At 35.9% G+C, this 18,126-nt stretch overlaps 1 protein-coding gene across 1 annotated transcript; it reads left to right on the top strand.

Moving 5' to 3' along the window:
• Positions 1-613: 613 nt before the first annotated feature.
• On the top strand, positions 614-17,556 carry LOC146170384 (calcium-activated chloride channel regulator 1-like). The gene is made up of 19 exons (XM_083388627.1): positions 614-775; positions 1,534-1,671; positions 4,872-4,978; positions 5,097-5,262; positions 5,950-6,198; positions 6,359-6,583; positions 6,989-7,099; positions 8,083-8,217; positions 8,411-8,701; positions 8,819-8,986; positions 10,667-10,769; positions 11,052-11,131; positions 12,058-12,154; positions 12,327-12,453; positions 13,097-13,239; positions 13,711-13,894; positions 14,791-14,945; positions 16,613-16,681; positions 17,363-17,556. The coding sequence occupies exons 1-19, from the start codon at positions 614-616 to the stop codon at positions 17,554-17,556; spliced, it is 2,904 nt and encodes a 967-aa protein (XP_083244753.1).
• The last annotated feature ends 570 nt before the right edge of the window (positions 17,557-18,126 follow it).

Below are 18,126 nucleotides of genomic sequence, written 5' to 3'. Positions count from 1 at the left end.
AGTCTTGTACTCTTGTGTAATACATCTCGGCAAAGTACATATTATCGATGAGCACAGTGAGTGTATTTACGAAGGGAATTTCGTACAGCAATCGCCTATTTTAGTCCGGCAAGCTTAGTTAAACATTATTAAAGACAGCAAATCGTTGCACCACGCGGCAGAAGTCAAGTCAACAGGCAACTGCGAGGGAATAATTTTCTAGCTAAGATGTCGCCTTTATCCTCGATTTCTTTACATCACTGGATCTTTTGCTATAACATGAGATATTCGCCACATGAAGAATAGAACCAATAACGTTGCAGTATGAAATTATGAAAAATGCAGCTTCAACAAAGTGTATTTTCTATTTTACGGCAGATACTTTAGCAAAGCTAGCAATTTAGGTCAGACGCTATATATCTTTGAAGATCATTTAAAAATAGTGTCTGGGCTGAATTGCTAGCTTTGCTAGAGTATTCTGCTGTTACTGGTCAGGAATTGAGGTCAACATCTATCTTTGGTCATTTCCTTTATCACAAATTCAGTGCTACAATTTCTGTTTTTAGTACAAGCGTACATAAATTAGTAGTCTATATCTAAAAATTTTGATAGATTTTGCAAGTTGCAAGTAAAGATGAAGGGAAAACTTAAATACCTTGCATTAGTGTTGATGTTTGTTTCAACAAGCTCGGCATTATTTGGCGAAATTACTTTGGTCGACAACGCTTACACCGGTTTAGTGATCGCTATTAATCCGGATGTCCCTGAAGACCCGGAACTTATTGATTCTATAAAGGTATAGCTGGTATACATCATATGCTACTTATTAAAACATTTTCCAAAAGAGTCATGTTTTTCTAAATGTCATGCTAATTTCCATTTCCTGTGATTGTCAAAACTATAGTTTATGCGAAGCAGAAAGAAGGGAATCATTCTTTGCGTGCTCGTTTAAAAAGATGCTAATATTCAGATTTTGCATTCATATAACAAAATCTGCCTGAATTCAAACGGTGAAAACAAACGATTCCGGTTGCACATAGTAATGATAAAATTTAAAATCTACAGAACTAAGTATACCAAAAATCAGTTTGTTTGCTTCTATAAGCATCATCGGTATCAAAATTCGAATGAATGCTAATATTGACAATTGGAGTTAACAGATTGGAGCATTTTGGTTGGAGATTGCAGTAAGACATGGTAAGAATATCAAAGCCCATACAGAAGTAGGTGACAGTTTGCATTTTAGTTATAACCGCACTGCCACCTACTTATGTATGCGCTTTGATATTCTTACTACGTCTTACTACAACCTCCAAACACTATGTTCAAACTTTATTGTCAAATCAAACTTTTACCTAATTCTGTGTGGCCTTTGATATTCTTACTCCAGAAAAGACAACAAAACCTTTAGGATAACAAAACTTGCATATTTTTTATGTACAGCTATTACACAAGTAAAGATGTTTTTTTTAGATATCCGTCTGTAGGCGTTTACCTTCAGTATTATACCATCGACGGTTGCACAAAAATAGATTACTGAAACTTTTAATGCAGGCGATGGTGCATGACGCAAGTGACGTACTTTGGGTTGCCACTCACAAGAGGGCGTACTTTGGTGACGTCACAATACTTGTGCCGAAAACATGGACCAGCGGCCAATATGGATATCCACGAGGACAAGTTCACGACAACGTAAGACAAGGGTTTTTAAAGTTTTTCCGAAAATAAAGATATCTGGTTTTGTATTAAATCTGTGGTTAGTCTATGTTAGCTGTTAGCAAATAAATGATGGTTATGATAAACGTTTTTTGGTGCAAATTGAAACATTTGCGTGGATGAAGAAATGTTTGAAAAATGTGTCGCTCAACTAAGTAAGTTTTAGTAAAAAGTACTTAATATTTTTACTTAGGCTTGCCATATTTTAGAAACGTAAATCCGGGACGCATATTGAAAACTGCAAATAAACTTAATGTAGACCTAATACAAAGGAATTTAAAGCAGGTAATTAACTTAACGGGGTTGCGGTTGTTTTATATTTTGTCAGGAGGTATTTTTCAGGGTCCTATTTTTTAGGGTGGTTTGTCTAAGTAATTTAAATTGTAACCGAAAGTAATGTTCTGTATTGTGTGTAAAATTAGTCGGATAAATACTTTCTATAATTAAAGTAGGATGCGGCCCTCGTGAAAGCAGCAACAATATTAGGCCGTACGTACATGTACGTGTCAAATTCGTATGCCTGTACCAAATCATTCTCAAGCATAAGTTAAACAAAATGTAGGATTCCATCAAGCTGGCCTTGAGCCGCATGTTATTGCCGATGATTTAAAAAGGTAATTTACCATGTTATTAAGTAATGTTACGGAGAGTGATCCTGGCTAGGGTGCTAAATAGTGTGTAACGTCGTAAACATTTTAATTTTTTCTAAATAAAACAATTTTAATTTCTACAATCGTTAATTGTCATATAGCATATATTTCGGTCGTCCCTTGACAATTTTTCGTTCATTGTGCCTGAAATGGGTTAACTAAATGATTCCCCACAAATGAAGTCACATTCTTCAGCCTGTGTGAAAGCAGCATTTAATCGGAAGGGTTGTTAATAAATTATCGCATTTATCTGCGTGTCTGTGAAACATCTAATTGTTCGTCTTCGCAAACTAAAATTTTACATTTTGTTGAAACAAAATTGCAAATAATGTGTGCTTATTTGCGTTGAAACGACTAAATGCCCAACGACTAAGCACGTCAAACATCTTTTACGTAACGAAAACCAGTAACATTTATCGATAGGGAACCATTCACTAACGTAAAACCTTAAGTTGTATAGCAGCCATTGTTCACATATGGCGTGATATTCAGCAAGTAAGTAATTCTGGTGTCATACTGCCTCCAACGTTAGTAAAATCTCGTTTGAAACTGAAAATTGGTTACGATTAAAAGCGCCGCATTAAATGCGATGTTTTGCGAACTCTATCTAAATTTGTCGCTGTAACATACTTCAAGAAATTCTTAAACCTAAAAGTAACTAATTTAAATTAAGGCAATATACCTAATTAGATTTTTATTTCCACGCAGGTAATTGCTATTAAATTTTTTATACAGTACAACAAAGTGTAACCAAAAAGCAATTTTAAAGAAACAAATTCAATTCTTCGTCTTGTGCGATTAAAATACTATCTTAACACAGTTTTTTTTATACAATGTAACCAAAAAGCAATTTTGTAACCACTGACAAACGTAAAACCTTTAAGCAGAGACGTAATCCCTGTACCATATTGCGTCCAACATAAGTAAAATGTCGATTGAAACTGAAAATTGTTTGCTATTAAAACCGTTGCATTTAACGCGAGTAAGTCTTGAGTTGGAAACATTAAAACTTTTTTCTATTAAAGCAATCAGTGTGTTATGACTTCAATTTGATTTGTAATGCTAAAAACCTGCGACATTTATCGATATAGAATTACTAACAAACGTTAAACTTTAAGTTGTAACAGCAATTGTTTAGACATGCGTAATATGCAAGCAATAATACCGGCAGCAAACTGCGTCATACGTGAAAAAAATTCTTGAAAATAAAAATTGCATAACAGTGACCGGTTTGCGACGGCGCTCGCTGACCTCCTTTAAAAAGTTATCTCCCAGCACCCGCCAGATAATATCCGTTTAAATTTTTTTACTCACCACACACAAAAAAGGACCTATCCCCAGCAACCTCACCCCCAGAAAAATATTTCTTAACACCCGCTGGAAAAATAATTAATTTATGTTAAAAAAAATTTGCATGACAGCCTTACCAACCAAAAATAAAAAGTAAAATGTATTACTTTTCTAGTTTTGAGAAATAATCGCTAAATGGCTAAGTCAAGAGTTTTTACATTATTTATTTTTGTTGTAAATCTTAAATTGAAAAATCCGGGACAAATTGGTTAACCGGGCGGGACACCGGGACAAGGCCTTAAAACCTGGACTGTCCCGGCTAAACCGGGAGTATGGCAAGCTTATTTATACTGCATAAATACATTTAATTATTTTAGAGTATATTGTCAAACTAATGCAATTAAAAAAATGTTTGTTGTTGTGTGGTTATTAGGCCCCTCCCTTTGCTAATAAACTGTGTAGTTTCTAGTGAGACTTGATCGTTACGAAGCATTTTTTTCGAAAGTTGGAATTTCTATGCGTGACCTCACTTGTAAAACATTTCCACAGGAGGGATGGTCGAATGACTTTAAAAGTATTTTGCTGAATAAAACATTTTTGAAAAAATGCATTTATTCCTACTACATAAATACAAGAAATACATTTATCGGAAAACTTTTGCAGGCCGACGTGAAAATAGAGGCCAATGAACAATACGGGGATACCCCTTACACGCTACAGTACGAGCAGTGTGGCGAGCCTGGAAAGGAAATTTTTTTTACTCCACAATATCTCAAAGATGACACTTTCATAAACGATTTTGGTCCCAGAGGTGAGACATTACACATTAAATTGGAGGGGGAACTGTTTTACTATTACTCACGAGAGGCAAACTTTAACCGTTGTTGGAGGTTTAGTTTCTTAAACCTTGTGTTTGTCGTGCTGGGTATAAGTATCAGTAAGTAATTGGTAAATGTTTGGTTATTTTTATGTTTAGTTATGCTGTCCCCCCAAAACAGGTTTCCCTAGAAAATAAGGCATTCTACCGAATTAGATAAGAATAGACATGAAAACCAGTTACCTTTTTCAAATAGAGGTTTGGTCTTTTTCGGTACGTCATATTAACGTATAACAGTCAGATGAAGCCTTCATAATAGCTGTACTCCATTACTCCACTTTTCAACTGCTATATATTTTTAGGTTTATTGCGTTGCATGACTTAGTAGATATTTAAGAAAAGTTACTCTTTTTTTATAGGCAAGGTTTGTCCACGAGTGGGCACATCTTCGTTGGGGAGTTTTCGACGAAACATCAAAAGATAACCCGTTTTATTACGACAACAACCAAGATATACAAGCAACCAGGTGTGTTGTGTTTGTGATTTAAAAAACATGTTTCTTTTTCTTATAGTATTTTGATTGTGTTAATATCCTAGATCATTTGACGTTGCTATAATTAAACACACACCGGCTTTTTTCTAAGATGTCCAATTGGCTTAACCGGGTTTACGAAGGTTATAGAAAATGGACAAGAAAGGCCATGCGAAGAAAACCCACTAACGGGCTTACCAGAGGATGGTTGTGTGTTTTATCCAGAAGACGATCAAAGCGTCAACTCATCTCTTATGTCACACCAATTTGTAAATGATGTAAGTTCATGTTTAGATCAGGACTGCACAGTCGGCTAAAAATAACCTTGGTTTGAATCCAGCCAAGTTTACAGACTACTTTCAGTCGTGAGTCCCTAGTCCGGCTTTGACTCCATAGCCATGTATTTAACCCTATGTCCTCAACTAAAATAGAGTGGATATACAGCAATCCACTAATAGGGTTGTCATATAATTCAGCCACACATCTTTTAACCTTTCGACGATTTACAATATGCAGCCTTATAAGGTGCAGACTTGCTACATCGGTTTTGGGTCTCAAGTAGTCTTCCCGAGTCCGACTCCAGCCAATGAATTAAACCCGAGTCTGACTCCAGCTAAATGTGCGAATTTGTGAGTTTCAAGTTCGGCTGCGACTTTGCAGCCTGTATTTCATTTCCGTAACATAACACATATAAAACCATCTACTCATAGAGATGTCATATAATTCATCCACTCACACTCGTATACATGGTTGAAACACATCCATTATATGCCATATCGCCTTTACAATTTACAGTTTACTGCCTTATCAGTTTCAAAATTTGTTACTGCGCATGCGCACGTCGGTCTCGGGTAGTTTTGACCAATAGTTTGTCAAAACTTTTCAAAAAGTTTAGATTCAAATACAGTAGGCCTATATCCAAGTGAATTCCATGACTCAGTTGTGTAACCCATGAAACAATGCAGGTAATTCATTTCTGCGACGACACTCCAGACGAGAACGGCCACAACATCAACGCACCAAACGAACAAATCCGACTTTGTGATCAAAAGAGCACTTGGGATGTCATTAAAGAGTCGCCTGACTTCGCTGGTGGAGCGAACCAACCAAGTCCTAACCTACAACCTCCAGCCACAAACATAAACGTGGTGAAAGCTGTCGAATATACGAACTTTGTTCTTGTTCTGGACACATCTGGAAGCATGAGTTCTGGGGTAGGTACTACGCTAACTGTGACGAAAAAATTTTATTTCTGTATTCTCTTTAAATGAATTATTACTTAAATTAGGGCTATAGCTTGACACGCTTTCCTTAAAAACAATATTTCATGAACGGTTTGCTTAAATAAACTTCAAGCTTTTTTTACACGCACAGACCCCAACAAGACTCGAAGAAATGCAAACTGCCGCCAGTTTATTCGCAAGCCAGTTTCTTCCAAATGGAAGCAAAGTTGGAATCGTGGAATTCAACGAAATCGCAGTCAACAAAATTGACTTGGTTTACATTGATACCTATAGAGATGAGATGGTGAATATCATAAGAGGTTTGACAGCAAATGGTGGAACTTGCCTTGGGTGCGGAATTACAAACGCAATGCAGGTAAACTTATAGCTGACAAAGTTGTTTTAGACTAGCTAAAGTACACATCTGTTCCAAAACGTGACCGATGTTTTATTCACGGACAAAAGTTCTAAATTTCTACTTAAAACTAAAGCTCGTGTTGAAGAATTTATTTTGCTATCATCTTAAGCACACAATGTTAAAAAACAAGATACATAAAATAATAAAGCAAATATTTGGAATGGTCCAGAAGTGCTATACCTGTTTTTTTGATTTTAAGCTTTGGCAATTTTTTTTACGTCTCAATAACGGACATTAAGCATTAAGATTTATGTGAATATATAAACAAATATTGCCGATGGTTTTGTTTGTACATTCACACAATGCTACTCAAATTAACTTCTTATTATGTATGATTACTTAATACCTTAACTGTACAATTAGATGCTGAAGGACGATGGAACTGTATCTGGTGGTAACTTGATTGTGTTGTCGGATGGAGAGGAAAATAGATCTCCCTATGTTTACGAAATAGCGGACGCAGTTCTTTCTGAGGTTACTGATAAATAAATGTCATTAAAACGTCTAAACCAGGGGCGGCCAACCTTTTTAACATAAGGGCCAGTTAGGAAATGTAATGCTTACAGAAGGACCGCCATCAAATAAACACTAATTCATATTTTCAGCTTTTACTAGAAAAACTAATGAGTCACTAGTCTGCAACTACGGCAGTTTTGTCAGGACTGTCTACTTGTGAATTCAAAAATAACTTTTCCTACCATTCCAATGACGCCTTTCTCGTACGGATCGGCTCAGTACAATTTAATTAACAGCCTTAATTCAAAACCAGCTGTTAAACACAACAGCTCAGTCAATATGCGTGGCAAAGCAAAAGTCTGTTACGCCTTGATTATACAAGACAAGTGTAATTGTTGCAAAACAATTCTTTATCATAACAACGTGACACAAGTAAACTTTGTGAGCGAAGATTGCTTTGTAATAGATGCTTCCCATTCGAGTTCCACTGAATTAGTATAGCGGTGCAGCCTATGGGTTACATCGCACTACAAGCAGGAAAATGTTAGAGCAAAAGTCCCAACATGGTGCACACTCAAACAGCCTTATTTAGGGAAAAATAGCTGGAAGAAGTTGAAGGGCCGCACAAAAATGGAAAAGGGCCGCATGCACGTTGGCCATCCCTGGTCTAAACGAATAATTAAAAAATAATAATGATATTATTATTTTTATTGTTTATATCGGGATCTAGGCCTGTTCCAAAACGACTAATTGTTGATTATCTATTATCCATGTCGTAAGATCATGGATATGAAAAAAATATAAAAACAATTTTACTCAAAAAGAGCACAAGAATAAAATTGGTTTAAATATTTTTTATACCCTTTCTGGTTCTGTTTGGATCTAAACGATTAACTGTGATTAGTGATGTGAAACGACTTCTCAATTTCTTTCTAATTTTTTAGGAAATATTTGTCGGTACAATTTTTTTCGGCGGTCAAAACAACATTTTGATCAATAAGGCTCTACAGAATTTAAGTGTAGATAGCGGCGGAGATTGGTTCTTCAATGAAGACCTTGATCTTGTATCTCTTATGGAAAGCTTCAAAAATTTGGCGAATACTAGAGATGGTGATGTCTACAATGAGGTGTTTCAGGTAATATTTAAATATAGTTTCCACTACAATTTCACCTTGCTGGTATGATAAAAGCTATTTGAAAAAATTTACCTTGAGAGTATTTCTCGACTAACAATCATAAATATAAATTTTGCATGACTGTTAAATGTAGGCAAATTATCGACCCTCGTTAGGTTTTCCAAATACAGTGCTGAAGAACCTTTCCTTTTAGATCTACAGCAATTCATTCTCGCTTCAATCCACATTTATTAAAACCAAAAATGTCATTTTACTCGCTGCCACAAACCCCACAACAGCAGTAAACACGGTTTATATTGATTCAACGATTGGCAACAACACTGTGTTTACCTTCACTTGGTCACAAGGCGATCCTCCTTACATTACGTTGTCTGAACCTGACGGAGCGATGTATTGCTCAGAAGCAAGCCTAAATTGCGATATATTGGCTGATGTTGACTCAAATTTAAGGTTGATGACGTTTACAATAGAGGGAATTGCAAAGGTATAACACTCCTAGAAATTAGAATGATATCCAACTAATATCTTTGCAATTGTCCATAAGCTATGTTCAAATATGAGCTGAAATAATAAACCAAAACTCTAATGTTTTCCCGTTCAGGTCGGCAGTTGGCAATTCCAGGTCCACGCCATCCACTCTTATTCACAAAAAGTTGACGTCATAGTGACGTCAATGGCGTCAGATCGTGACGTCAAACCGATTGTTGTTGAATCAGGAATGTCTGAAATTGACGCGAAAAATCTAGAGCCCATCGTTGTTTATGGAAAGGTTTGAAACGACCTAATGTTTTTTTCTACACTGTGAATTAGCCTATTATAGATTTCCATAAATTATATTGTTGTTATATCATGTATAAACGCTATACTATATTTTAGATAGATAAAAATTATCGTAAATTTTTTTTTTCTAAACATAAATGACTTTGTTACGAATAATTGAGTTTCGTATTAAAAAAGCTTTAAAAACCCTATGTTTTTTCAAAAAGTCTTTGAATTTGTTTAATTCCAGCTTAAGTTAAGTGTTTTCAAGTGTCGTTGAAAAGCAATTGCTTTTTTAAGTCACATAGTTTTTCGTCTTTTTTGAGTTGCTGTATATAAGCATATTGGTTCCCTGCATGATATTGCAGCAAAACCGATTGCAGCGAGTCAAAACAGCTCTGGTTGACCTGATGTTGTCCAAGCTCGCAAATCCCCACTTCACAATACCTATAATTAACTTCAAAAGTCCTTATATGCTGCACTTTGACACTCTGAAGCACGTTTTATGTTTGCTGTTGTTGATAACCACTTCACCGAACGTGGGTTGCGTGTACATAGCGCGACCTACTTGGTGTAAAGTGTCTACCTCTTGTTAATTTTCGCTCTATTTTGCGTGACCGCGAAATACCTTTGCAACTCACGCACTTGCAGAATCTTGTTGTATCATCATCCCTTAATCACGGTTGTGCGAAAGCTTGTCTACAGCAAAATACAATTTGTCAACAGTGTCATTGTTTTCAGCTTTTATTTTACCCAACATTGACATTCTAAATTAGTCATTTTTCAATGGAAAGTATTCGCGAACCTTTAGTTGTACGTGAAGAAATTTTCAATCAATTTTATTGATAAATATACCAAAGCATTGTATTTTTTTAATCCGTTACAGTTTGTTCACCGTAAATTAATTGCCTTGAGTTGATTGTTAAGGAATGATTGTACCTTATTTAAAAAAAAATCTTTCTTTAAACGTCAATGGGGTTCTTCAATATTTTTTTCCAATAATTAGTATATGTTGTTGTGAAAAGGTGTTTGATTGCGTAAATTACCCCTTTGTTACGCTATTTTGTAAGATGTTGTCGTAAACTATTCCGGCTTTTGACAAGCAGAGCTTCATTAGCGCGTGCAAAATGTAAATTTTAATCGTATTGTGTTATTCCGCTACAGGCTCTCATCAGAAACCCACGTATTACACAATTGGTACGCTGAGTTAAATATAAATTATGGATCACAACTTAAACGCTTTTCGTAGCTGCACTAGGCCTAGTCTCAAGTTAATACGGCTAGTTAAGAAACATTTAGCAGCTTGTAAGGAAGGGAAATGTGGTAAAAGAATCACCACATTCTTTTATAGTTGTTTCTCTACTTGTGTGTAGCTCAGTTGGAAGAAGGACGGTCCAGGTATAACCGAGGTCATGAGTTCGAACCTCACCACAGACTAGTTTTACGAACAGGATGTAGCAAAAATGGTGCTATGGTTGTTCCTCGACTCTCTTCTCTTTGAGCCAGCATGGTTCAGTTGGTAGAGCAACGGTCGCGCTATAGCCGAGCTCGTGAGTTCGAACCTCACTGTAGGCTAGTTGTTTACATAGCCTTATTTGGATTGGATCTTTGATCGATAGATTCGGTTAGCATGCGGTGTACCAGAACAAGTGTTTTAGATATGTATTTACTAAAGTTTTGTACAACGCAGGTAACACAGGGCCATACACCGGTTCTAGGAGCTGATGTGGTTGCGACAATAACTTTGCCGAATGGAACGAAAACTGAACTTGAACTTTTTGATACGGGCGCAGGTGAGTTTACTAAATGGTTTAATATAAGCGTTTATCAAAGTATCTGTATCTTAAACCTAGATTAAGGCAATTAACCAGGAAGTACAACGGTTTCTTACTTATGTCGTTGAGGTAATTCGTTATTTGAAACACACTATAAATGTATAACTGAAATAGTTCAGATCAGTAACTTTCTTATCTATCTTCAAATACGTTTTGAAAACCTATATGTTATTACAGTTGATACATTTATAAGAATTCTGTTTTCGTTTTTCTATTAACAAAGAGTTGTTTTTAACGTAGCACCTGACGTTAGAAAAAACGACGGAGTATATTCGCGATACTTCACAACATTCTTTCAGACTGGAAGATACGCTGTTCAGGTGAAATTAATAAAAATCAAGTTTGTGCAGGTTTATGTTTTCCTACATATTACAGCGATTCTAATCATGTTTGACTTACCTCGACGTAATTAAAATTGGCGGTTTTGTAAGACATTCATAAGGGAAATAACTATATTTGACTATTAGTCTCTTTTTTCTGGTCTAAAGATTAATTGTATGTTATTAGTAATTTCCAAGTTCTTGCTTTTATTATACGTAAAGTTTTACTTCAAAAATGGAGAAAAAATTCGCTAATAATTGCCCGAACAGTCGGACATAGATATTCGGTTTTCTGAAAAATATTGAAGCCCATAAAATAAATATATAAACGTGATACAAAAGTATCAAAATTATTTTTAAACTTCGGTTATCAATCAACTACTAACCTCAACCTGCTTCTGTATGAGCTTTGATATTCATTTACGTCCAGCTGCAACCTCTAACCCAGGGGTTCTTAAACTGAGGTCCATGGACCCCTTAGGGGTCCGTGAACTAATTTCAGGGGATCCATGAAGGCCAAATTGAAATATTAGTCTATACCTTTGAAAAGTAATCAAATTAAAAAAAAGAGTTTAATTAAAAATGAAACGTTTCACCACTTAATGTTAGACTCATTTTTACTTAAACCATCAGCATATTTCTGACAAGCTATTTGATTGTGACGTCAATTTATGACGTAATTGTTAATAATTTCTTGCCTACAGGGGTCCACGTGAAGCAAAAAATAATTTTAGGGGTCCGGCGAAAAAAGTTTAAGAACCCCTGCTCTAACCATTACCTAAAGATTGTGGTTCAAACGCCCAAACTCCAAAATGCCACCTACTTCTGTATGGGATTTAGATATTTATTCTATGTCTAACTACAACGTCTATAGCCAATATAACTTTCGTACACTTTTTCGACCAGTTTTGTTTTGTTCGTCTCAGGTCAAGGTCACAGGCATCGGCAATCAAACCGTGTTATCGACTCACAAACATAAGAAATCATCTGCAGCTTATAATCCTGGCTACATAAACAGCAATGGTGAGTTATTTCATTATTTGAAGTAGTAATAACTGACAGCACACACTTACCTTTATTAGGTACATTTAAAAACGAAAAGCTACATATATTACAAAATGGAAACGGAATAGATTTACATAAATTGTGTTGTCTATTTCCAAAGATACTTAGACTTACATATTTTGATATATAGGTACACTTGAAGTGAATCCGAAGGGTCCTACTTTACCTGGTCTTAACAGTGGTGAGAATGGTGTGAGCACATCAGACCTTGATCCTTTCACGAGGGTCGTTTCACCAGGAGGATTCTCATATGAGGGGTGAGAAACTACATTTTCTTATAGAAGATCCTTCATTCTTTTGATATGTATTAATGCATCAAACATTTCCTACATATGATTTGTTTTTTTTGGTGATACATTAATAGCGATAAAACATAAAAAATAAGCTAAGCGCATTTTTAAGTAAGCGTTCAGTTCTTATCTAAATATTTCAATCTATTGTTTCCAAACTTGTTGTTTTTTGTTTCTTGTTTTCAACCGTTGAAAAGCGCCAATGTTGGTGCTAGTAGTTAGCTAAATGGGTAACCTCTCATAATAAGCCGCCATATAGTTTGCTTAATGCGAGGAATGTACTTATTTTTATTTTCCTCCTAAAAGTAACGCTTCCATAAGATTATATTTGCGTTATGCGTTATTTATTTTAACTTAGAGCACAATTGTGTTTCTGCCATGAAACTTGTTATTATGCTAACTTAACTAGAAATACTTCCACTGATAGCAATGGTTGGTTATGTTAGTTTTACGGCAGTGTTGCAAAAACTTTCTGTTCCCAACACTTTGTCTTATTTATGCAATTGTTTCCACTCAGAGCTGAGGTGGATTATTTTTTGTTTAGGGCACTCTTTTTTTCCATAACCTTGGTGCCCTATTTCATTTTTCTCTTAATATTGTTCCCACCCAGAGCTGTGGTTGATCCTTCTGTGGATGTCCTTCCTCCAGGAAAAGTGATTGATCTTGTTGCCAAGCAACTAGACGTCACTGATCTTTCAAGAGGAGTCAGACTCACGTTTTCCGCTCCAGGAGACGATTACGATACTGGAACAGGTAAAATATTTTGCAATTTTCACACAATTTGGTTTATGACATGTGGACAGTGAACACTAATGTTTTTATACACAAAACTTAATGTAAAGCAGTGGCCACAAAAATTCATGAAACAGAGCACTAATTTATGGGTAACGAGTTATATGATGGGCATCGCGAGTTACTCTTCCGAAACAAGTGTCTTGATTTAGCCTACCTAAATTTATATATTAAAAACAGGCCCGCGGGCGCCTCATATGATCTTTGTTATGACTTGGTGTCCTTGGACAAAATGTTGGCAACTCCTGGGCAAATGGGATAACCTCCTTTACAAACCCTAGACAGTATTTTTTAAGCGGTCTAGATACAAAACTGTTACTGTTTTACTTTTCAAAGGAATTTTAGTATTTCTTCTAAGGATTGTGATACTTTCATTCAGTCTTTGCTTGTAAACTGCCCTAAATAAACGTATTTATGTACCTGTTTCCACAGCCAAAGTCTACCAGATCCGTTACAGCTACGATGGAGCGAAGCAATTGTCAGATTACTTTGAATCCTGCATCCTTGTGACCAAAGACATGTTGATTGAAGGAGATATTCACAATCCAAAAGAAGCTGGAATTGAGGAAAACTTAGTGGTTTCATTAATTAAAGTTCCTGACCAGGACGCTATAAGGTAAACTATACATTAACATTATAGTTGCTTGGATGTGAGTAAGATAGTTACACAAATACTGTTTAATAGAAACAAGTTATTTCTTCAACTCGTAAGAGTGCGAACAAATACGTGTTTCAACATTAACACCAATAGCAGTTAATATACACATACATGCAAACTTAACAAACTTAACAGCAACGAAGGTAGCTGTTACCTACACAATGTCGCGGCTTGAGTAAACGGCAAATTTGCTTTTCATCTACTTTGATTTGGACAAGACGGCCACTAGGAGCAGTATTGCATTAAGGCCAGCAACAATTGAGAAACTTACCAATCTGAATTTGTTTAATATTCATACCAGGTCTTCTAAAATTGATTCTACAAAGTTTTTAAGTCATTCCACTTGTACTTTGTCCGAAATGTGAACATTGGTCAATTTCTACACGTGCCAAAGATCAAAACTGTTTTTGCCTATTTTAATTACTTAAATGTAATTTCATCAATGCGTTTTAGCCTAAAGGTGTAGTGCTTCTCGTCGCGCCATATCATCTTTGTAACGTAGCTTTTGTATTGAAAGTAAAAACTTTTCAATCTAAATCTTTTAACAAACTCAACCTACTGTGAAGTGTTTATAAGATTAGTTCTTTATAACTTACCGCTTATATTTAACCGTGTGACGTCACGTTTTGACTATAGTTCGTGATTTTACGCTATGACGTAAATTTGTGACGAAAACATTCATGGCTTCCCCGTCAAAATTCGTAGATCCGCGCCTGGTAGTGTGTTATGCCTTACTTACCCAACACCTATAGTCCACTGTGAAGTTATAGGTTACCCGATTCTGACGCTTGAATTTAAACTAATATATTGATTTGTATACATTAATATTTGAGCAAGTTGTCTTATTGTTCCAGCATCTGGTTTGCATTACGAGCATACGACGGTGCTTATCAATCCAGCCCTACTTCCAACATTGCAATGATGAACGTGTTTATCGTGCCTTATACAACTACGGTAGCAGCAACAACAACTGTAACTACAACAACAGAACCTACCACAACAACAAAAAGTACCACGACAACAGCAAAAACAACAACAACAACAACAACAGAAAAAACAACAACAGTCAAACCTGAACAACCAGGTATCCCATGATAAAAAGCTCATATTAGTTAGAATTACATTCAAGGAATGTCCGATACTTTTTCATTCCGATACCGATACCTGGTAGTTTAAACTAACCTTTCTTCTTATCCTAATCCAATGGTTCTCAAACTGGGGTCCGCGGTCCTTTTGGGCTCCGCGTGACAATTTTCTGGGACCTCGAAGCACCTAACAAAAAATCAACTCGACGCTCCTAAACAAGAAATTTTTCTGTTGATTAAAATTTTCAGGCAACTTACTTTTCCAAACAAGCTGATTAGTTGTTTATTCATGTTATTGTACGCTTCAAGTTAAATCGTGCATAGTGACGTTTTTACAGCTGCTGCGTTGCCCCAGTGGGCTGTACGGTAACGGTTTTAAAACTGTACATGATTGCTTTACTTAAATAACGTGATTCGCTAGAGGTTAACGAAGCCGAGCTGATAGCAAAGAAGCAAGTGCACCCGTCCCATTGATACAATTAAAACACAGTGTTATTTTGTGTTTATTTGTTTATATTTTCAAGGGACCGTGAGCAATTTAAAAAAAATTTGGGGGACTGTTGCGTAATTTATTTTAAAAAGTTTGAGAATCACTGTCCTAACCAATACCAACAGTGGTCATTACTAACCAATACCAACAGTGGTCATTACTAACCAATACCAACAGTGGTCATTACTAACCAATACCAACAGTGGTCATTACTAACCAATACCAACAGTGGTCATTACTAACCAATACCAACAGTGGTCATTACTAACCAATACCAACAGTGGTCATTACTAACCAATACCAACAGTGGTCATTACTAACCAATACCAACAGTGGTCATTACTAACCAATACCAACAGTGGTCATTACTAACCAATACCAACAGTGGTCATTACTAACCAATACCAACAGTGGTCATTACTAACCAATACCAACAGTGGTCATTACTAACCAATACCAACAGTGGTCATTACTAACCAATACCAACAGTGGTCATTGCTTTAGTGAATATACTGTTGCTGCCAGGCATTATATTAATTATAAGAGGGTTCTTTCCGTCGGAAGAACCCTCTTAAAATTAATTTGCTTTGGTGTTTTAAAGTTAGTTATAACTCTTTTTGAAGCCGTATTAATACTAAAGAACTTTCATTTTTCAGCAGAAATTCCTGCGTTGAATTACAATCATGGCTAAATTGCTACATCCAACTCGATCCGGTACTAATTTTCGATCGGGTATATTTTAAATAAAACATCTCTTCAAAAAAGCTTTGGTTAAAATTTGCTTTAAGTTTTCACGTTGTTTAGCGGTACTATAACTGCCTATATATAATGGGCCTAAACGATACACTTGTAATCGTATAAAGTCTCAACGTAGATATTAGCAAACCAGGGTGTACGCGGGGGTAGAATTGTCATAAATTATTTTTCCTGAGACTGCACCAGGAGTTCTTAAACGGATGTCCATAAACCGAACTGGGGGTTACGTGTAGGCTACTATCCTTTAAGAGTCCGTAAAAGGGGTATTGATTCTCGGCGCAATTAAAACCTATAAATATTTTTTGCCTCGTTTACACAGTTTAATAAATTTGTTTATATTTTTAGAAATAGAAGAGCAATTACGGACTTTTCAGATTGTGACGATTGTGGTTTCGTCGGTCTGCATTGTTTTAGGTAAGAAAAGCGTTTCAAATATTTAAGTTATTAATTAAGCTTAGCTACTTGTTAATCTATTTGCATTAGCACGTTAAACATCAAAACCGTCATAATACACTCTGTAATTGTACCGCTTTAAAACTACAAATGATCGTTCAAATGACAATTTATTTCGGAGGATAGTGTAGCTATTGACATAGATTCTGCCTTAGGGATGTAAAGAAACACATGTACGATTAAGATGTGTCCTGGCGCGGTTGATAGTGCAAATTGACTATATGTTAACATCAACTGAAAAAGATTAAGATTTTTTTACAATGATATTCGTGCTACTCATAAATGACATTTGGGCACTATAAACTTACATACATATACGTTAAACGTGTAGAGTAGACTGTACATTGTACAACAACTGTGGTCGGTCATACCGGGACCGTCGCTCTACCAACTGGGCTGCACAGGCTCCGAGGGTAGCGAGTCGAGAGATAACCATAGCACCGTTGCCTGCTGCACCCGGTTTATATAACTAGCCTGTGGTGAGGTTTGAACTTACGACCTCTGTCATACCGTCCCTCTACCAACTGGGCTGCATAGAATTTTTACCCAACATGACCGCTTTCAACAATTTTATATTCGAATTGACCTGCCAATAAAACTGTTGGGCGCCCATGGGTTATATTCCCGTCTTATTCTGTCCAGTTATTGCTCTGATTGGAACTGCAGTAAGTTACCTTCGCATCACAAAACAACGTAGAAAGTCATACCGTCTTTCGAAGAAGAAGGAGAGACTGGAGATGGGGCAAGGCAATGTGGAAATCAAAGTAGAGTCAAATTTCAAAGAAACCACTGTTAGTTCAGACAGCGAAAATGTGAATCAGAGTTTTGAGGAATAAGCCAAATATCACTACTTTTTAATTTACGCTTTGCTTACCTGGTGTAATTGCTTTTGATGAAAGTTTGAAGTGAATTTGCTTGAAAAAGTCTGTAGAATTAGTGCTTATGTGCTTCTTAAATAAGTGCAATATGTTTTTTGTCTAGATTGCGTTTTAATTTCATTCAAATATAAACAGCTTAACTATTTAAAAAAAAGTTTATTCTTAAACCTTGCCACCTGAAATTTATTTAAATACATAACCTTAATTAAGTATATTTCAATACATACTACTAGTACATCCCTATTTTAGTTTTCCAAATCTTTCGCTGGCTTGCAAAACCGCTGAAATTAATCTTATTCTGTAACTTCGTTGTAATTGCTACATTACTCTGCATGCAAAAATAAACACCATAAGCTAGAAGATTTTTTTATATATATAGGAAACCTAGATTTGTTTAAATTTGTGCTTAAGTTTTTCCTGCTTTATAAGATTTCATTCGGGGATTTGTTTGATGAAATAGTTGATAAGGTCACAAATAACTTCACTTACGCACAAAATGCCTTTTTCTGATTCATTGGAACGGCCTAC

Source organism: Ascidiella aspersa, chromosome 1, assembly GCF_963924565.1.
Source record: "Ascidiella aspersa chromosome 1, kaAscAspe10.2, whole genome shotgun sequence".
NCBI lineage: Eukaryota > Metazoa > Chordata > Ascidiacea > Phlebobranchia > Ascidiidae > Ascidiella > Ascidiella aspersa.
This window is presented reverse-complemented; position numbering and strand designations above follow the sequence as displayed.

Coding starts and splice junctions, on each gene's coding strand:
- LOC146170384 (XM_083388627.1), top strand. CDS start 614: ATGAAGGGAAAACTTAAATACCTTGCATTAGTGTTGATGTTTGTTTCA. Junction 776..1,533: donor AACTTATTGATTCTATAAAG/GTATAGCTGGTA, acceptor CTTTTAATGCAG/GCGATGGTGCATGACGCAAG. Junction 7,100..8,082: donor CGGACGCAGTTCTTTCTGAG/GTTACTGATAAA, acceptor TTGATCAATAAG/GCTCTACAGAATTTAAGTGT.